The sequence below is a fragment of the Coregonus clupeaformis genome, chromosome 21, assembly GCF_020615455.1.
Source record: "Coregonus clupeaformis isolate EN_2021a chromosome 21, ASM2061545v1, whole genome shotgun sequence".
Classification (NCBI taxonomy): domain Eukaryota; kingdom Metazoa; phylum Chordata; class Actinopteri; order Salmoniformes; family Salmonidae; genus Coregonus; species Coregonus clupeaformis.
This window is the reverse complement of record NC_059212.1, coordinates 18,354,531-18,376,731: the sequence shown is the minus strand read 5'-3', so window position 1 is coordinate 18,376,731 and position 22,201 is coordinate 18,354,531. Positions and strand designations below refer to the sequence as shown.

Here is a 22,201-nt window from a genome sequence, read left to right as displayed (position 1 = left end):
ACATATTGTGTGGAAATAGGCATTCAGCCAGGACGGGGTTGTGTCAGCTCTCCGCTCCAGACCTCCAGTCCGCCTCCACAGTCCGGCCCGGCCCGTTCCGGCTCCCCGCACCAAGCCAGTGGTGCGTGTTCCCAGTCCGGCCCGGCCTGTTCCTGCTCCCCGCACCAAGCCAGTGGTGCGCGTCGTCAGCCCGGTCCGGCCTGTTCCTGCCCCTCGCACCAAGCCAGTGGTGCGGCGTCGCCAGCCCGGTCCGGCCTGTTCCTGCTCCCCGCACCAAGCAGTGGTGCGCGTCGCCAGCCCGGTCCGGCCTGTTCCTGCTCCCCGCACCAAGCCAGTGGTGCGCGTCGTCAGCCCGGTCCGGCCCGTTCCTGCTCCCCGCACCAAGCCAGTGGTGCGCGTCGTCAGCCCGGTCCGGCCCGTTCCTGCTCCCCGCACCAAGGCAGTGGTGTGTGTGTCCAGTCCGGCACGGCCCGTGCTTGTTCCACCGGTGCCTGGTCCGGCACCGGTCAGCTGCTCCACTCCGGAGTCAGAGCAATCCGCTCCACCGGGGTCCGGTCCAACTCCAGTCAGCGGATCCACTCCGGAGCCAGAGCAATCCGCTCCACCGGTGTCCAGTCCAGCTCGGCCAGCGGCTCCAGTCCGGGAGCCGGTAAGGTTTGGTCCACCGTCGTCGGGTCCAGCTCCAGTCAGCAGGGCCAGACCAGACCAGGGGCGCAACGGGGAGGTGGAGAAAAGGTGGTGGTCACGCCCGGAGCCGGATCCGCCTCCGAGGCGGAATGCCCACCCGGCCCCTACCCTCTTGTATTTGTGTGGCGCGGTCGCAGTCCGCGCCTTTGGGTACTGTCACGCCCTGGCTCTGGGGACTCTTAAATGTTGAGCCAGGGTGTGGATTTTCTATGTTTAGTTTTCTATGTTTTTGTTCTAGATTGTGTTGATCTATGTTGGCCAGGGTGGTTCCCAATCAGAGGCAGCTGTATCTCGTTGTCTCTGATTGGGGTCCATACTTAGGCAGCCTGTTGGCACCAGTTAGTTTGTGGGATCTTGATCCGTAAAGGTTTGGTGTGTGTAACCTCAGGACTTCACGTATCATTTCGTTTTGTTGTTTTGTTCGTGTGTTGTGTACGAAATAAAGATGTACGCTTATCACGCTGCGCCCTGGTCCATATCTTCCTGTAACGACCGTGACAGAAGATCCCACCCAAAGAGGACCAAGCAGCGTGTCCAGGAACAGACAGCCTGGACTTGGGAGGAGATCCTGGACGGGAAGGGATCCTGGACTTGGGAAGAGATTCAGGCCGGAATGGATAGCCGTCCTTGGGAGGAGACTGTGGAGGCGCGCTACAGAGAGGAGCAGCGGCAACGCAGAGGGTACCGGCCGAGGAGGAAGCCCGAGAGACAGCCCCAATAAAAAAAGTTGGGGGGGCTAAAAGGGTGGTTGGCGGAGCCTAGAGTTAGAGCAGAGCCAACTCCCCGTACTCAGGCTAGGAAGCGTGAGACTGGGCAGGCTCCGTGTTATGCGGAGCCACGTACTGTGTCGCGAGTGTTCCGGCACAGTCCTGTACGTCCGGTGCTAGCACCACGCACGTGTCGTGCTAAGGTGGGCATGCAGCCAGGACGGGGTGTGCCGGCTCAATGCTCATGGCCTCCAGTACGCCTCCTCGGTCCCGTATATCCTGCGCCAGTGCCACGTGATGTAGCGCCAGTACGAGTGCACAGCCCTGTACGTCCTGTGCTGATGCCTCACACATATTGTGTGGAAATAGGCATTCAGCCAGGACGGGTTGTGTCAGCTCTCCGCTCCAGACCTCCAGTCCGCCTCCACAGTCCGGCCCGGCCCGTTCCGGCTCCCCGCACCAAGCCAGTGGTGCGTGTTCCCAGTCCGGCCCGGCCTGTTCCTGCTCCCCGCACCAAGCCAGTGGTGCGCGTCGTCAGCCCGGTCCGGCCTGTTCCTGCCCCTCGCACCAAGCCAGTGGTGCGCGTCGCCAGCCCGGTCCGGCCTGTTCCTGCTCCCCGCACCAAGCCAGTGGTGCGCGTCGCCAGCCCGGTCCGGCCTGTTCCTGCTCCCCGCACCAAGCCAGTGGTGCGCGTCGTCAGCCCGGTCCGGCCCGTTCCTGCTCCCCGCACCAAGCCAGTGGTGCGCGTCGTCAGCCCGGTCCGGCCCGTTCCTGCTCCCCGCACCAAGGCAGTGGTGTGTGTGTCCAGTCCGGCACGGCCCGTGCTTGTTCCACCGGTGCCTGGTCCGGCACCGGTCAGCTGCTCCACTCCGGAGTCAGAGCAATCCGCTCCACCGGGGTCCGGTCCAACTCCAGTCAGCGGATCCACTCCGGAGCCAGAGCAATCCGCTCCACCGGTGTCCAGTCCAGCTCCGGCCAGCGGCTCCAGTCCGGAGCCGGTAAGGTTTGGTCCACCGTCGTCGGGTCCAGCTCCAGTCAGCAGGGCCAGACCAGACCAGGGGCGCAACGGGGAGGTGGAGAAAAGGTGGTGGTCACGCCCGGAGCCGGATCCGCCTCCGAGGCGGAATGCCCACCCGGCCCCTACCCTCTTGTGTTTGTGTGGCGCGGTCGCAGTCCGCGCCTTTGGGGGGGGGGGTACTGTCACGCCCTGGCTCTGGGGACTCTTAAATGTTGAAATGTTTTCTATGTTTAGTTTTCTATGTTTTTGTTCTAGATTGTGTTGATCTATGTTGGCCAGGGTGGTTCCCAATCAGAGGCAGCTGTATCTCGTTGTCTCTGATTGGGGTCCATACTTAGGCAGCCTGTTGGCACCAGTTAGTTTGTGGGATCTTGATCCGTAAAGGTTTGGTGTGTGTAACCTCAGGACTTCACGTATCATTTCGTTTTGTTATTTTGTTCGTGTGTTGTGTACGAAATAAAGATGTACGCTTATCACGCTGCGCCTTGGTCCGTATCTTCCTGTAACGACCGTGACACTCATGTTTGGTCAATAAAGTACTGTGAGGTGATCCCCATTGGGAGTTTTCTTTCGAAGCCCAGTTAATATGTTGAACAATTCACAATATTAACCTTACTCAAAGTTTTATGGGCTAAGAAATTCCCTCCACCTTTTGGAAAGGGTCCAGTAAGCTCCATTTACAGCATATTGCCATGAAGAGCAGAATGAAGACCAACTGTAAAAGGTGTCACTGAACTATAATGTAACGGTTAGCTTTAGTTTTGAAGAGAAAAGCCACTCAATGGAAAGTTGTTTTACTTTTTGGGACGTTGACGTGAATACAATATTTTCCATGTGCACAAAATGTGTGCTGATGTTGTTTTGTAGATGTGAGGTTTCCTTGGTTACATCTGTTGAAAACGCTAGTAAGTACCTCCCTCATCTAAAGATTATGTCAGAACGCTGCGTGTGGATGTGGTGCAGGGAATCAAGCGCAGGAACAAGGGTGTTCGTCAACAGACTTTAGTATATCCAAACAGGAATGAGTCGCCAACCCAACCGGGTGGCACGAACAAATTACGCACAAACAACAGTGCGAAAACAAGAAAAAAGCGCACGCAGTGCGAACTCTCAAATACAACGATATGAGAGAGGAAACTCCTCAATGGCAACAGCTGACAATAATAATCACACATAACACCTGACCCAACACACGATAACTAAATAGGAAACAAAATCAAACACTAACAAGGGACAGGTGTACAACCAGACAAAACCAAACAAACATGAAACATCGAACGGTGGTAGCTAGTACTCCGGGGACGACGACCGCCGAAGCCTGCCCGAACAAGGAGAAGGAGCAGCCTCGGGCCGAAACCGGCGACAGTACCCCCCTTGACGCCGCGGCTCCAGCCGTGCGCCGATCCCGGCCTCGGGGACGACCAGGACGACGCGGAGCAGGGCGCGTAGGATGACCCCGATGGAACTCGGTCAGCAGGGACAGGTCTAATATGTCCCTCCTCGGCACCCAGCACCGCTCCTCCGGGCCGTACCCCTCCCACTCCACGAGATATTGGAGACCCCCCATCCGGCGTCTCGAATCAAGGATGGACCTCACAGTGTACGCCGGAGCCCCCTCGATGTCCAACGGGGGCGGAGGAATCTCCTCTATCTCATAATCCTGGAGTGGACCAGCTACCACCGGCCTGAGGAGAGACACATGAAACGAGGGTTAATATTCCTGTACTCAATAGGCAGTTCTAACCTGTAACACACCTCGTTCAACCTCCTCAGGACTTTAAATGGCCCCACAAACCGCTGACCCAGCTTCCGGCAGGGCAGGCGGAGGGGCAGGTTTCTGGTCGAGAGCCAGACTCGATCTCCAGGTGCGTACACAGGCCCCTCACTGCGGTGGAGATCGGCGCTCGTCTTATGCCGACGGATGGCCCGCTGCAGATGAACGTGGGCAGCGTTCCACGTCTCCTCCGAGCGCCGCACCCACTCATCCACCGCAGGGGCCTCGATCTGGCTCTCGTGCCAAGGTGCCAGAACCGGCTGGTACCCTAACACACACTGGAAAGGGGTTAGTTGGGTGGAGGAGTGGCGGAGAGAGTTCTGCGCCATCTCGGCCCACGGAACGTATCTCGCCCACTCCTCCGGCCGGTCCTGGCAATAAGACCTCAGAAACCTCCCCACATCCTGGTTGACACGTTCAACCTGCCCATTACTCTCCGGGTGGTAACCCGAGGTAAGGCTCACCGAAACCCCCAATCGTTCCATAAACGCTCTCCACACTCTGGAGGTGAACTGGGGGCCTCGATCAGACACTATATCCTCGGGTACCCCGTAATGCCGGAAGACATGGGTAAACAGAGCCTCAGCGGTCTGTAGGGCAGTAGGTAGACCCGGCATGGGTAGGAGACGACAGGCCTTCGAGAACCGATCCACAACGACCAGGATGGTAGTATTCCCCTGTGAGAGGGGAAGGTCTGTAACAAAATCCACCGAGAGGTGGGACCAGGGTCGTTGTGGAACGGGCAGGGGTTGTAGCTTACCCCTGGGCAAATGTCTGGGCGCCTTACACTGGGCACACACCGAACAGGAGGAGACATAAATCCTCACATCCCTGGCTAACGTTGGCCACCAGTACTTAGTGCTAAGGCAGTGAACTGTCCGGCCGATACCTGGATGTCCAGAGGAGGGGGACGTATGAGCCCAATAAATGAGGCGATCGCGTACCTCGAGCGGAACGTACGTCCGACCCACAGGACACTGGGGAGGTCTTGGGTCGGTGCGTAACGCTCGCTCGATCTCGGCATCGACCTCCCATACCACCGGTGCAACCAGACAAGACTTCGGTAGTATGGGAGTGGGCTCAACGGACCTCTCCTCCGTGTCATATCGCCGAGACAGGGCATCTGCCTTCCCGTTCTGGGACCCAGGGATGTAAGTGATTTTAAACACAAACCGGGCTAGAAACATAGTCCAGCGGGCCTGGCGAGGATTCAGTCTCCTAGCTGCCCGGATGTATTCCAGGTTACGGTGGTCAGTTAGAATGAGGAAAGGGTGTTGAGCCCCCTCAAGCCAATGCCTCCACACCTTTAGGGCCTGTACCACGGCTAACAGCTCCCTGTCCCCTACGTCATAATTCCGCTCCGCCGGACTGAGCTTCTTAGAATAAAAGGCACAGGGGCGGAGTTTAGGTGGTGTGCCAGACCGTTGTGAGAGAACGGCCCCAATACCAGCCTCGGACGCGTCTACCTCTACCTGGAAAGGTAAAGCGGGATCCGGATGCGCCAACACCGGCGCTGAGGTAAACAGGTCCTTCAGTATCTCAAAAGCCCTGTCCGCCTCAGCTGACCACTGCAAGCGCACCGGACCCCCCTTCAACAGAGACGTAATGGGAGCTGCCACCTGTCCAAAACCCCGAATAAACCTCCGGTAATAATTCGCAAAGCCCAAGAACTGTTGCACCTCTTTCACAGTGGTTGGGGTTTGCCAATTACGCACAGCTGACACCCGGTCAACCTCCATCTTCACCCCTGACGCAGACAACTGATAACCCAAAAAGGAGACCGACTTCTGAAAGAACAGACATTTCTCTGCCTTGACATATAGGTCATGCTCCAACAGCCTCCTCAACACTCGGCGCACCAGGGCTACATGCTCAGCTCGGGTAGAACTGTACACCAGAATATCGTCTATGTACACGACTACTCCCTGCCCCTGCATGTCCCGGAAAATCTCATCTACAAAGGATTGGAAGACTGAGGGAGCATTCATTAACCCATATGGCATGACGAGATACTCGTAATGACCGGAGGTCGTGCTAAATGCTGTCTTCCATTCATCGCCCTCTCTAATGCGCACCCAAGTTATATGCGCTCCTAAGATCCAATTTTGTGAAGAACTGAGCACCGTGTAATGACTCCGTCATAGTCGCAATCAGAGGAAGTGGATAGCTGTACTTCACTGTAATCTGATTGAGACCGCGGTAATCAATACACGGGCGCAGACCTCCATCTTTTTTCTTCACAAAAAGAAGCTTGAGGAAGCGGGTGAAGTGGGAGGCCCGTATGTATCCCTGTCTCAGAGACTCGGCGATGTAAGTTTCCATTGCCTTCCTCTCCTCTTGGGACAAGGGATACACATGGCTCCGCGGGAGGGCTGCTCCTGACTGGAGGTCTATCGCACAATCCCCCTGTCTATGAGGCGGCAGCTGCGCCGCCCGAGTCTTACTGAACACCAGTTTCAAATCCTCATACTCAGGGGGAATCTGCAGTGCTGGCATTAGATTCGGACTCTCCACCGAGGTCGCCCCTATGGAAACACCCAGACACAGCCCCACACACTGAGCAGACCACCCTGTAAGAGCTTTCTCTCGCCACGAAATAGTAGGGTCATGGGTAATTAACCAGGGAAGCCCCAGCACCACCGGATACGCAGGAGAGTCAATCAGATAGAGCTGAATCGTCTCCTCATGACCCCCCTGCGTCACCATCTTAAGAGGCGCTGTGACCTCCCCAATTAACCCAGATCCTAACGGACGGCTATCTAGGGCATGTACAGGGAAAGGCTTATCAACGGGACGGAGGGGAATCCCTAACTTTACACAGAACTGGCGATCTACAAAATTCCCAGCTGCGCCTGAATCTACCAGCGCTTTATGCTGGGAACGAGGTGCAACCTGTGGGAAACAAACAGGCAAGGTTAGGTGAACGACAGAAAGCTCTGGGTAAGTAGGGCGCCTACTCACCTGGGAGGACTCCCCAATGCCTGGCCTGACCTCACCTCCACCAGGGGACCTTCCCCAACACCTAGCCGCGGTGTGCCCTCCACGGCCACAGTTGGTGCAGGGAACGGCCCCCCTCGGGTTCCTACTCCTCCGTTCCCTAGCGCCAGCACCTCCGAGCTCCATAGGGCTCGGCTCGGAGGTGCTGGAAGGTGGAATGGGCAACCCCCACCCGGGACGTCCACGGGTAGCGAGCAGGGTGTCCAGCCGAATGGCCATGTCGACCAGTTGGTCAAACGACAACGTGGTATCCCTGCACGCCAACTCTCTCTGGACGTCCTCCCGGAGGCTGCAGCGGAAGTGGTCTATGAGGGCCCGCTCATTCCACCCTGCATCTGCCGCTAGAGTCCGAACTCCAATGCAAAAGCCTGTGCGCTCCTCATCCCCTGTCGGAGGTAGAACAGACGCTCCCCGCCGCCTTCCCCTCCGGTGGATGGTCAAACACGGCACGGAAGCGGCGGGAGAACTCCGCATAGGTAACAGTAGCGGCGTCTATTCTCCTCCATTCGGCGTTGGCCCACTCCAACGCCTTGCCGGTGAGACAGGAGATGAGGGCGGAGACGCTCTCGTGTCCCGAGGGAGCCGGGTATACGGTGGCGAGGTAGAGCTCCACTTGCAGCAAGAACCCTTGACACCCGGCAGCGGAGCCGTCGTACGCCCTCGGGAGGGAGAGCCGAATCCCGCTGGGTTCCGGAAGGGGGACAGGAGGACTGACCGATGGGGATGGTCCGGTAGGTGGGGGCGTGGGTACCCCGCTGGTCTCCCATCGGTGGAGAGTGTTCATCACCTGATCCAGGGCGTGACCGATCTGGTTGATCCTGTCCTCCTGCCCACGAAGACGGTCTTCCATAATGTCCGTTGGCGCGGCTGCTCCTGCTGATTCCATAGTGGGATGTGTGATTCTGTCAGAACGCTGCGTGTGGATGTGGTGCAGGGAATCAAGCGCAGGAACAAGGGTGTTCGTCAACAGACTTTAGTATATCCAAACAGGAATGAGTCGCCAACCCAACCGGGTGGCACGAACAAATTACGCACAAACAACAGTGCGAAAACAAGAAAAAAGCGCACGCAGTGCGAACTCTCAAATACAACGATATGAGAGAGGAAACTCCTCAATGGCAACAGCTGACAATAATAATCACACATAACACCTGACCCAACACACGATAACTAAATAGGAAACAAAATCAAACACTAACAAGGGACAGGTGTACAACCAGACAAAACCAAACAAACATGAAACATCGAACGGTGGTAGCTAGTACTCCGGGGACGACGACCGCCGAAGCCTGCCCGAACAAGGAGAAGGAGCAGCCTCGGCCGAAACCGTGACAGATTATCCACATTTGGATGTGAAGACAATCTTGTGTCTGTCTTACAAACCTGTAAGTGACATGAGTTTATAAGAGGTCTTATAGTAGAACCTTATCTGATTACAATCATAGAGCAAGCATAGAGGGACATGTGTTTTTAGACAAACAACACATGAAGCTTTGAATTCACTAGAATTTATTAAAATCATGTCCAATGACGAGGAGGTCAAATAAAGGGGAACGTACAATACAGTATTCCTGGAGGCTCCATGGGGGAGCCTCCACTCTCTCTCTCTGTCTGCCGCTGTTCTATCCTGTAAAGTTGTGGAAACACACCCAGTGAAAGGGAAGCCCAGGCCATTATGCAGCTGTTATGGGGACGACCTGACACAGATTTATAGAGAGATTACACAGTAGGCATGGAGAATGAACGACTACCTCCTGTCAACACCTCAGATTTAGGTTGCATCCCAAATGGCACCCTATTCCCTTTATAGTGCACTACTTTTGACTAGGAGAGAGTCATGCCTGCTGTGTGGTGTCTTCTCTCTCATCCGTGAACTCTTGCTCTGTTAGGTCTGTTTGTGCTGCACAGATCACCGATTGTTAGATTCTAGCAGCATCTCACCACCTCATCAAAGGGTCGGAGTGCTGTCCCATGATAACCATTGAATGAACTAAACCAGGTGACACATTTAACATCCCAGGTGTGTTCAAACTCTACACTGTTTTCATTGTTTGGTAGAGGTTAACCTAACGTAGCAGGTGTAAAAGAAAAAAAAATGTCAGGGGAGGTTCTCTTCTGCACTGTTCAACCAATCCAAGAGGAGGAGTTAAGATGGAGTGTCAGCTTGTTAACGTCCAAAAGCGGAAGTCGTGTCACAGGCTCTCTTTCCATTTCCCTGAAAACTGGAACATCCGGTTGTTGGGGACCCGGCAGTGGCTAGGTAGAGGTTAACATGAGCTCAAAAATAACTTGTGAGATCATAAATGCTGCTGGCATATGGGTGAATTTACAAAAATGACTCCAGTCTTCTCCTGTGAGACCATAGTTAGAGGAGAGTGTGACAGTGGGGCTACAAATCATTGAGGTACCAGTAGACACTAGACAGTGATGATCACAGTGACAGTTCATGGTTTGAGGGCACATTACTAAGTTATCTCACCTGTACATTTGACCTCTTTCACTCCCTACCCAGGGAGATGTATGCTGGTGCTGAATCACTGCTCAGTCACTGTAACAAAATCTGTCTCAGTCTGAACAATAATCAATAGAGGTTTGTTTTACTGGGCTGTTTTCCTGTGTGGCCATAATGTTGTCAAACCATCTTTCATCTCCATTCTGTCCAGACACATAAAACATTCTGTTATGACGCGATGTCACCAGTGCTCTATGATTTCTGATTGGTTGAGTGAGCCAGTGAAATGGCTAGATGTTCTTTATAGAGCAGACTGAAAGACAAAACCAGACTCAGAGGCATTGTGTTCTCCTTACCTGCCAGAGTACGTGTGTGTGTGTGTGTGTGTGTGTGTGTGTGTGTGTGTGTGTGTGTGTGTGTGTGTGTGTGTGTGTGTGTGTGTGTGTGTGTGTGTGTGTGTGTGTGCATGCATGTGTGTACTTCTTGTTTTTGGAAAGGGCTTGCTTGTCTGAACCCTGCTACCCTGCTAACTTTTCTGTCCTGTTGTGTTGTGAAGAGACCCTTGGCAGACCCAGATAGACGGCCCAGGCCCTCCTCTGTCTGACCCAAATAAGCATGAGTAGCAGACCACACAATGCATCTCAACAGGTCTGTCTGCCCAGCCATTACTACTAATTGTGGGAACAGTGTTGTAGCAGAAACATCCGTACTGAACTGTACTGGACTCCCAGATGTTATTAGGAATCTAGTGACTCTTTATCAGACACTTTATCAGCGACCTTTCCTTTCTTAGTGGATTTGGACATTAGGCCACTTTAAGCACTTAATGATCAAGGACAGTGTTATTTTGGCATGCCATCATACAATATAGTAAATGTATGTTCTTAAACAATTTATTGCATTAATAGACCTGACCTCCCACTCACCTTTACTCCAGGTTAGAAGGTATTCATTTAGAATTAGGTAAATAAACTAATCTGATGCTCATTACCCAGTAAGACAGGTGATGTTTCAGAAAACGTTCCTGTTAATTACACTGATCTTTAAATGTGTGCTGACCCTGAGCTCTGTTTGTTATTGCTTCCAATGAGGACACTAAATCAAATGTGGCTGTGCTGACCCTCGTAGGACTACTGTACTGTAGACCTGTGTTCAGGTCAGCTCTGATAGCCCAAATGTAAATAGTTACACAAGACCCAAGCACAGGAAGAGATGAGGGAACTATTCTCAACTGAAACACGACATAGAGGTGTTTAAGAGGTGAGTAGGACTGGGGGGCATTTAAATGCAATCACTTAGATTGTAAACAGGAAAGGATAGATTATATGTCATGTCATGCTCGGTAGACCAAAAAGGGACACTATTTACAGTTGAAAGTGGCATGAAACATTTTATAATTTCAGTACTAACAGTACTCTGTGAACATTCTGAAACCAAGGAAATGTCAGCCACCAACCCCCTAGTGAGAATGGGATCTGAGGGTTCACACTTGTGCTCAAGAGATTAAAAGTTTCAAGATTTTTCAGGCTAAGAACTTGTGTTTAGATAGTAGTTTAGAGCTGGGCAAACAGGAGGACTGGCCACAGAAGTGTCTCCTAGCCAACCTCCACAAATGTCCATAGACAAGAAACCTCTTGATATTCATGTGTGTTGATTGGAGATGCAGTAGAATTCTCCCATTCAAACTCATGTAAAAAAATTTTTTTTTTTGCTTTTGAGCTAGGTCAAACAATTACACAATTGACAATGGGAGTAAACCTACCATGGCCACCACCAACCAAATGAGCTCATAAAGGACAGATCAACCATGAGTGACCACTTGTCTATCTGACTTACCACACTGGCCTATTCAGCTCTCTCAATTATCTGGGGCAGGCATTACCCAATGGAAAAACCACATCAATGAGCACATGGCCCTCCTCTGTCTCCTACTACACCCAGCCTTGTCTTCAGGGGATGGTGGGCTTGGGGTGAGGGTGGGGGTTAGGGTAAGGTCGGGGGACACTTGAAACAATGGAAACTGAGTCTACTGTATTTCAATGGGCCAGATGTCAAGATTGACCAAGGCTTAGCCCCACATGCCAGGCTTAGTATTGTCAGAGGACACACAGCTGTTGAAAGAGATTTTGACTTTAAAGAGTTAATTGAAGTTAATACTAAAAGGTTACCTCCCGAGTGGCACAGTGGTCTAAGGCACACAGCTGTTGAACGAGAGAGATCCTGGTTTGAATCCAGGCTCTGTCGTAGCCGGCCGCGAACAGGAGACCCATGGGGCGGCGCACAATTGGTCCAGGGTAGGGGAGGGAATGGCCGGCAGGGATGTACCTCAGTTGGTAGAGCATGGCATTTGCAACGCCAGGGTTGTGGGTTCGATTCCCACGGGGGGCCAGTATAAAAAAATAATGTATGCACTCACTAACTGTAAGTCGCTCTGGATAAGAGCGTCTGCTAAATGACTCAAATGTAAATGTTTTATGCCTTGTATTATTCGATCTGTGGACATTAGTGTACAAATACTACAACTGAATGATTCCTGAGTTTGCTGTACATGTGTTATGTGCTCTGATAACGTCCAAAATAACTTGCATTTAACAAAGGTTTATATTATTGACCTTACTGTAATGCATTTTATAGAAGTCATTCCACTCAATCAGCCAGTGCCATACCCTGTATATCTTCTTTACTCAATTACTAATGGCTGCAGGCAACTGCTGTCCTCCATCCCTACCTGGCTGTCAAAGCACACAGCCACACGCTTTAGGCCCCTGTCTGTTTGTGAGGAGAGGAGAATGTCTGAGGTTGGGTAATTCTCCTCTCATGACTTCCTTTAAGGCTAATAGATTTGGCTGGATGACCTGCCCTGAACATCACAACCACTTTGGTCAAAAGAGACCCTCTCTGTACTTACTCTGTTGAGAGCTGTGTCGCTTTATCCACTAAGTTCACTCAGGGTTATCTAGAGCCCAAGCCAAACTCTGGATTTATGGCATAGAGGCAAATATACAAATACAAGGCGCCTTTGGGATATTTTAATTTGCTGCTGAGCCACATTACTGCTCTTCACAGTTGTGACAGTCTGTAATCCGAAATGCAAAGTACTTTTCTATATAAGTTAGCCACTGTCAACTGAAGACCTGTAAGTAAGCAGTTCGATCAGCGAACAAAATCACTCAAGGACATTGCTTGTCAATCAGCACTTCACTTTGTAATGCCGTCTCAAACAAGTACTTGTCAGACCCCCTCAACATCAGGTTTATGCTAATGCTACACTCAATCTGCACTCTGTAGTTTACACAAAATAGGAGGGTCACCACCCAGGCTTAGGTGATGAAGGCTATTTTGGACATACAGTTTTGTATCTCAATGGCATAGGTTGAGGTCTCACAAGGGTCAGATATTGCTGTGCCTAAATAATCCTTTGTTGGCTTTTTGGCTTTTCATTCTTTCTCTGAGGACATTCTAGAACAGGCATTCTTATTGTGAGGTCAGCTTTCTGGCCACCCCCAGGTTAGGTAACAACACACCCACTCATAGGCTCTATCTTCTCTCACTTTTTGGGCTTTTCCCACCATACTTAGTCTGTCTCCTGTGACCCCTCCTCTCTTCCCAGCCCAGGTTAACTGTGATTGATCCCTGAGTGACAATAGAGGAGCTCCCTAGTTCTAAAATAATTGATTGAAGAGAATGCATTCACTCTCTTCTCCCCCTCCCCCCAGCCTTTAGCTGTGTGTTGGGGAGATAGGAGGTGACTTCAGCTCTAGCATTCTTTACATTCTCTGGATTTCACCTGCCCTGAGGGAGGCAGTCGCATCACAATAAGGATGGGCAGGACTGGCTTTAGTCCTACCTAATCACAAACAAAGCCTATGTCAAAACCCCTTAGGGCTGGTTTATACACATGGGACAGCAGGTAGCCTAGTGCTTAACAGCGTTGGGCCAGTAACTAAAAGGTCACTGATTCGAATCCCCGAGCCGACTAGGTGAAAAATCTGTCGATGTGCCCTTGAGCAAGGCAGTTAACCCTGTAAGTGACTACTTCCACTTTTAACCCAATCCCACATACATAGGTTTTGGCGAGGTGACGGAAACTGCCACACTGGGAGCTGTTGTAGGGGTTAAGCACCTTGCTCAAGGGCAGGCATTGGCATCTAGGATTTGGTATCAGCTCACTTGCCACCAGATTTGTCCCGTTGGAAGGATTCGAACTGACAACTCTCCAGTTTCTGGCTCACCGCTCTAACCGCTCTAACCGCCAGGCTACCTGCCACTTACCTTTCTGTACCAACTGTAATGTATGTAATGTTATTCATACATAGAGGGTCATACTGTGAATGTAAATCGTTGTCTTTCTCTCTGTGTATTAATTCCCTGCAAATACATTTATGTAGTCCCCTGTAGCTCAGTTGGTAGAGCATGGCGCTTGCAACGCCAGGGTTGTGGGTTGGTTTCCCACGGGGGGCCAGTATGAAAATGTATGCACTCACTAACTGTAAGTCGCTCTGGATAAGAGCGTCTGCTAAATGACTAAAATGTAAATTTATCATCACATTGGGTCTGTAATCTGATGTCACTTTTCCCCCCAGTAAAACATTCTCAACTATAATGTTGTTGCAGATTATTACAAGTCAGAAAGAACTTCTACTTGGTCCCTAGAAGTACATATAAATACATCCAAACATTTCCTGCTCTAAACATGCCCTAGAAAGCCTGACCTGAAAATACTTCATAAGTGTGTGGGGGGGTTTAAAAGTGAAATGTTCTATTATTACCTGTCCCAGAGTGGAGAACAGTCACACACTGTCTACCTCTCCACTGGTATCCACCCCTCTCTTATATCTAGACAGGGATTGGCAGGAAGAGCTGTCAATCATTTTTGTTCCTCTGACACAATAAATACATTGGCTACTGAATGGACAACCTACATACTCCGTCCTCAAAGTGGATTGGTCCAACTGTAAATGTTATGTCAAGTTGGCATTTTGTCCATAGTAATGCCCTCTTATTTGAATGTCATGTGGCAGTTTTATGCTGTTGAGATTTTATGTAGTTTTTTTAAAGACATTGGCAGCCATCAGCTGAAATTTAGGCTTAGCTAAATGTATACAGTGCATTCGGAAAGTATTCAGACCCCTTGACTTTTCCCACATTTTGTTACTTTACAGCCTTATTCTAAAATGCATTAAATAGTTTTTCCCCTCATCAATCTACACACAATACCCCATAATGACAAAGCAAAAACAGGTTTTTAGAGTTTATTTTATTTTAAATATTACATTTACATAAGTATTCAAACCCTTTACTCAGTACTTTGTTGAAGCGCCTTTGGCAGCGATTACAGCCTCAAGTCTTCTTGGGTATGACACTACAAGCGTGGCACTGTATTTGGGGAGTTTCTCCCATTCTTCTCTGCAGATCCTCTCATGTTCTGTCAGGTTGGATGGGGAGTGTCGCTGCACAGCTATTTTCAGGTCTCCAGAGATGTTCGATCAGGTTCATGTCCGGGCCACTCAAGGACATTCAGAGACTTCTCCTGAAATCGCTCCTGCGTTGTCTTGGCTGTGTGCTTAGGGTCGTTGTCCTGCTGGAAGGTGAACCTTCGCCCCAGTCTGAGGTCCTGAGCACTCTGGAGCAGGTTTTCATTAAGGATCTCTCTGTACTTTGCTCCGTTCAGCTTTCCCTCGATCCTGACTAGTCTCCCAGTCCCTGCCGCTGAAAAACATCCCCACAGCATGATGCTGCCACCACCATGCTTCACCGTAGGGATGGTGCCAGGTTTCCTCAGAGTCCTTTAGGTGCTTTTGGCAAACTCCAAGTGGGCTGTCATGTGCCTTTTACTGAGGAGTGGCTTCCTCAGTATTTCAAATAAGTTATTTCTGTTTTTAATTTTTAATAAATGTGCAAAAAATTCTAAAAACCTGTTTTCGCTTTCTCATTATGGGGTATTGTGTGTAGATTGATGAGGGGGAAAAATGATTAAATCCATTTTAGAATAAGGCTGTAACGTAACAAAATGTGGGAAAAAGTCAAGGGGTCTGAATACTTTCCGAATGCACTGTAAACAACTGGTGAGAATAGTTACAGGAGAAAGGATCTCCTGAATACCTAACATCTGCTGGCATACTAAAAATTGATTATTTAGCAAGGAAAATAATATTCAAAGAAGAATAGAACATCGAAATGTTTGTATTACTTGGCTACAAGAAACCAGACTGAACTAGAGGCATGTGGGCCCATGTGTCTGACTAAATCACCCCAATAAAACCAGATTGCTTTTGATCTGCTGCCCATAATAATGATACAACATTCGAGGGGCAGACTCTTGATGAGAGAGCTTCCCAGTGATGGTGATTTAATGTGGCAAAGCTCTGTTTTTGTTCACCCGTGAAGCCTAATTTGCTTTGCTAATTGATTAGTGAGACCTGGCCTCTGTCAGGTTGGCTGTCAGGTTGGCTCTTTTCTTTAGTGAGACCTGACCCCTGGTGACATCACATTGGTCAATCTAAGGCGACAGGGACTGCTGTGGTTGGTCGTGGTGTGTATCCCAAATTGCACCCTCTTCCTTGTGTAGTGCATACTGTTGACCAGGGCTTTAGTTAAAAGTAGTGTGCTATAGAGGGAATAGGGTGCCATGTGGGACCACACACTGTGTATACAAGGCTGTTTTCGTAAGGGAATGAAGTTATGTCTGTGATTCTAGATATGACCACATGGTGGAGCTAGAGGACCACTGTGTGTCTATGAATGGGTCCGGGGTGTAAGTTGAATTAGATCACAACTTCACAGCGTAAACACTGAATTTACGACTGTGCTGTAAACTATAGAGGTATAGTCCCAGTCGGTGTTAATGTAATAAGAAGGAATTTCCCTCGACCACGCCCATAAATTGGTGGAAACCAACAATCTTTCCTATTGACCCCCATTGTAAAAGAGGCAACATCGTCGTTGAGTTTTAGTCATACAGAAATAACAAAACATGTCGAAAAGCTGCTGTGTTGTTCAATGTACATGTAGACAGGTAAAAAATCCCGGCCTACGGTTCGCAATGCTCCCACGTATAGAAATAGAGCCTGCGAGAAGAGCCCTGTGGCTTCAGGCTATTCGGGCATGAGGGAAGCCCTACAATATTACGATTCTCTAAGTAGTGAGAACGTTAGGGAGCAGGCAATGTTGAGAAGTAATCTTTAGACATGTTGTACTTTTCTTAAATGTAGTTTTGTAATTTACTAAAACAAGCAGACAACAGGAAAATTGCGTTAAAAAAATTTGACGTTTTTGCTTTGAGCCAATGGGGTAACCTAGGTAACCACAGGTTGTTTTCCCCACAGGGGGCAGGGTCGGACGTTCTATCTAATACCGACTGGGTCTATGGTGAATGCATTTACACCTGTTACAAATTAAAGTTACCAAAAAGCTTAATTCTTATATTAAACACATAGAGACATTTTCTGCTTCAAAGAGGTTCCATCACTTTCAGCGTAGTAAAATTGACAGGAATTTATCACAGATTTGAATGGGTATTCAAACCCATTTTTTATAGTTAGGCTTTATATGTGCTCAATATTTATAGCACCAGTCCTCATTGTTCATTGCAAAGGGCATTTAAATCACTTTGGGCCAAAGCTCTTCTATACATGTGACGAAGTGGTAGGTGTTACTGGATACAGTGTACTACATTGTCAAAGGTATTGTGTGCTGTTTCCCTTTGGAAAATTACAGTCTCATCTCTGTGAGAATAGATTCACAACATGCTCCAGCTGATGGCTTGCGACAATAAACCAATTAATGGATGTTGTGGGGACATTGAACTGAGATTGAGGTTAGTGGTTACGTTCCCTGGCCTCCTAGCCCCCTGCCCCCCTGGCCTCTAGTCCCCCTGGGTAAGACTGGGATTAGAGAGGGGTGTAACTTGGATCCCTAGAACCCCCTTACAGGGAGGGGGCAGGCTAACTGGGGCTCCCTTCCTTCCTCCCTGCTTTTCTCCAAATTACACTAAATCCATCATCTGGTCCATTTAGCAAACATCCAGTCCCAACGTTCCTAGTAAATCTCATTAGGACCACTGTAGCACCAGTGTCCTGTCTCTTTAGTATGGAGTCCATCCATACCACCACTGTGGATTGCTGTGAACTGTTGCACATCTAAAATAATGCACAGTCAATTCCAAGTGCTGGTCGTAATATCCGAACACGCACATCACAGTAACAGTTAGTGTTCAATGGATGATTGTGTATTGGTAATCTTACTGTGCATTTTAATCGGTACTGTTACTGTTAATGACGCAGTATCTGAACAGTGTGTTCCTCTGTTACTTATAAATGATTGGTCCGGAGTGGGCTCATCCTCTCCGTGTACGTGTGTGTGTGTGTTTGTGCGTGTGTGTGTGCTGCTGGCAGGGCTGTCAGGACCTGTCCCTAGGCCCCATCCTCATCCCCTCAACACACAACACCAGGGCCATGAGCACTGAGTAGCGGAAGAGTCTTCTCTTTGTCACTACGCCTGCCTGCCTGTCTTTCTGCCCGGCCCCTCTGATCACTGAGCTGTGCAGGCTTGGCAGAAACCCATCTCCTCTCCTCCATGCCATGTTTCTCCTCCCCTCCTTTGTCACAGTCCAGCTTTTCACTCTCCCATGTTTAATCAGTGCCCGCCCATGGGCCCTCAAAGTCAGACAGCCACTGATTGGCAGATTCCTGACCCTGTCCTAATGTACTATTTGCTGAGTTTAGCATTTTTGTCAACAATTTAAAAAACTGTGGAGATGTATCTCTACACATGTACTTCTATTGAGTTTATTAATGGACATGAATGCAACTGACTGAGTATAGGTAATATGTTAAACGCCAAATGTTGTAGAAACCGTTAATGTTACATTTAATTGTGTGTTCCTTTGTGGTGCCTTTTTTACAGAATTATTTTGAGATCTTGTAGTCCTGATTTCTGTCCCTGGGGGAATAAAAAATGTGTGCAGTGCTCACCATGTCCTTATAGGCAGGAAATATCTCATCCAGGACCCTAGCCAATGTCGCAGTGCCCATTATTGAACATTCTTCCAACTGACCACAATTTGTTATTCAAGCAAAGACCAATGATAATATATAATATAATGCCATTTAGCAGACGCTTTTATCCAAAGCGACTTACAGTCATGCGTGCATAAATTTTTTTTTGTGTATGGGTGGTCCCGGGGATCGAACCCACTACCTTGGCGTTACAAGCGCCGTGCTCTACCAGCTGAGCTACAGAGGACCACCCATACACAAAAAAAATATGATAGTTCCTGCATGTTCAGTAAACTGTAGTAGAGTTGGTGATAGTGGTATACGGAGGGGGATAGCATTACTCAAGAGGGCTGTGGCTTACGGCTGGGCCTTACATCCTCTTAACACACCCACTGTGATGCGAGCCAGACGTAGTGTAGAGATGCTGCCGCGGCTTCTGCTGTGCCGCCTGTGAAATATCTAAGCCTGCGTGGTGCTGAGGGGGTCTGGAGCAGTGGTCACTGCTAGACACTGAGCAGAGCAGAGGGAGAGGAGGACCAGGAGGGGGGAGAGAGAGAGAGAGAGAGAGAGAGAGAGAGAGAGAGAGAGAGAGAGAGAGAGAGAGAGAGAGAGAGAGCGAGAGAGAGAGAGAGAGAGAGAGAGAGAGAGAGAGAGAGAGAGAGAAACAAAGAGAGAGGGAGGGAGGGATAGGGGCTCACACACACACACATACACACACATACACACAGAGAGAGAGAGAGAGCGAGAGAGAGAGAGAGAGAGAGCGAGAGCATAAAGTGGGAGAGATAACATAGATAGAAGCAGGGAAGAGAGGGGAGCATGAGAGCTGAACTGTTCTGCTGAGAACATACATCTTGTTGAAGTTTTGAGTCAGTAGTTGGAGCATCAGGACAGGATGGCTGTCCTGCGTCTTTACAGTCTGCTGCTGCTGTTCATGGCTCCTGTTCATGGCCAGTGGTGGAGTGTGTTCTTGGAGAAAGCACAGGAGACGACCACACAGCCTCCCACCACCATCCCCACCACCACCCAGGTATTGTGGACCACAGAAGGGACAGAGGTGAGCCAGGTGGGGACTCAGACGGAGGTCTTCACCACTGCACCTGTTCAGAATACACCGCTACAGAGCACACAGGAGCCTGCTGCTGCTGGAACCACAGAGATCAAGGCTAAGAAAAGATCTCTGAAAATGTGGAAGAGTCGTGGTGAGTTAGTCTGTACTGTGCAGGAGTGGAGAAACACCTGGAGTGTGCTGGGTGATGTAGTTGTTTCAGTTTTATTTCCGTGGGGGGATTCTGTCCAAAAAAGTCGTCTTTATGTTGTGGTTAAAATAACAATCAGTTCTGCATTTAGTTGTTTGCACTTTCAATGAAAGATAACCAATGCTGTGTGAGTTCTCAGTAACGATTTAGCATACAGTGAGGGAAAAAAGTATTTGATCCCCTGCTGACTTTGTACGTTTGCCCACTGACAAAGAAATGATCAGTCTATAATTTTAATGGTAGGTTTATTTGAACAGTGAGAGACAGAATAACAACCAAAAAATCCAGAAAAACGCATGTCAAAAATGTTATAAATTGATTTGCATTTTAATGAGGGAAATAAGTATTTGACCCCTCTGCAAAACATGACCTAGTACTTGGTGGCAAAATCCTTGCTGGCAATCACAGAGGTCAGACGTTTCTTGTAGTTGGCCACCAGGTTTGCACACATCTCAGGAGGGATTTTGTCCCACTCCTCTTTGCAGATCTTCTCCAAGTCATTAAGGTTTCGAGGCTGACGTTTGGCAACTCGAAACTTCAGCTCCCTCCACATATTTTCTATGGGATTAAGGTCTGGAGACTGGCTAGGCCACTCCAGGACCTTAATGTGCTTCTTCTTGAGCCACTCCTTTGTTGCCTTGGCCGTGTGTTTTGGGTCAATGTCATGCTGTAATACCCATCCACGACCCATTTTCAATGCCCTGGCTGAAGGAAGGAGGTTCTCACCCAAGATTTGACGGTACATGGCTCTGTCCATCATCCCTTTGATGCGGTGAAGTTGTCCTGTCCCCTTAGCAGAAAAACACCCCCAAAGCATAATGTTTCCACCTCCATGTTTGACGGTGGGGATGGTGTTCTTGGGGTCATAGGCAGCATTCCTCGTCCTCCAAACACGGCGAGTTGAGTTGATGCCAAAGAGCTCCATTTTGGTCTCATCTGACCACAACACTTTCACCCAGTTCTCATCTGAATCATTCATATGTTCATTGGCAAACTTCAGACGTATATGTGCTTTCTTGAGCAGGGGGACCTTGCGGGCGCTGCAGGATTTCAGTCCTTCACGGCGTAGTGTGTTACCAATTGTTTTCTTGGTGACTATGGTCCCAGCTGCCTTGAGATCATTGACAAGATCCTCCCGTGTAGTTCTGGGCTGATTCCTCACGGTTCTCATGATCATTGCAACTCCACGAGGTGAGATCTTACATGGAGCCCCAGGCCGAGGGAGATTGACAGTTCTTTTATGTTTCTTCCATTTGCGAATAATCACACCAACTGTTGTCACCTTCTCACCAAGCTGCTTGGCGATGGTCTTGTAGCCCATTCCAGCCTTGTGTAGGTCTACAATCTTGTCCCTGACATCCTTGGAGAGCTCTTTGGTCTTGGCCATGGTGGAGAGTTTGGAATCTGATTGATTGATTGTTTCTGTGGACAGGTGTCTTTTATACAGGTAACAAGCTGAGATTAAGAGCACTCCCTTTAAGAGTGTGCTCCTAATTTCAGCTCATTACCTGTATAAAAGACACCTGGGAGCCAGAAATCTTTCTGATTGAGAGGGGGTCAAATACTTATTTCCCTCATTAAAATGCAAATGAATTTATAACATTTTTTACATGCGTTTTTCTTGATTTTTTTGTTGTTATTCTGTCTCTCACTGTCTCAGCAGGGGATCAAATACTTTTCCCACTCACTGTAATGCTCTGTAAACTCTTTCCTAAAGGAATCTGAAGACCCTGACATGTGGCAGCTGTGGAGCTGTGGACTCATGGTCGTTCATTATTTTTGTTAAAATGGTCTCAAGCTGATACTTGTAGTGGGATCATGACAGGGATTAGTTAGCGTGTTCCCCCACAGCCTGGCAAAGCTTACTGAGTGTGGCTACGCTTTTTAAACTTGTCTAATTGAGGCTGTGAGTTGTCAAGGGGAGCAGGCTTGTGGTTTCCTGCTAGCCCCTTGGTTTCCAATGTTAATCCCTATCACATGATATAATAATAATAGGATTAGGGCCAGGAGCCTTCCTGGAACCTGGGGAAATTGGGGTCTGAGCGTGAGCATTGTTTCAGAGCCTCCCGCTGTGCTGGGCTGGGTTGTGGGTTCAGAGAAAGGGGGAATCAGGGACGGATGGGTGAGGGATGGGAGGGAGGACTGAGATCAAGAGGCTGGAGATGAGAGGAGAGATACAACATGTTCATAATTGAGATGGATGGTGCAGCAGTTATAGGGAAATCAATTACCAACATACTATATGTCTGATGTCTTAACTGACTAGAAGAATTGGGCGCTAAATAATCATCCAGTAGACTCCAAGAAAATC

General features: G+C 49.4%; 1 protein-coding gene across 4 annotated transcripts in view; it reads left to right on the top strand.

The window, feature by feature from the left end:
• The window catches only part of LOC121535277 (collagen alpha-1(XVIII) chain-like), a 60,245-nt gene that overhangs the window by 10,977 nt on the left and 27,067 nt on the right, over positions 1-22,201 (top strand). For 3 of the 4 annotated variants that reach the window (XM_041842165.1, XM_041842166.1, XM_041842164.1), the window contains exon 1: positions 19,452-19,833. The exons of the other annotated variant lie outside the window; for it this stretch is intronic. In XM_041842165.1, the coding sequence (XP_041698099.1) occupies positions 19,527-19,833 (307 nt within the window). In that variant the 5' untranslated portion in view covers positions 19,452-19,526. Of the gene's footprint in view, positions 1-19,451; positions 19,834-22,201 lie in introns of those variants that run through there. 4 annotated transcript variants of the gene reach the window in all.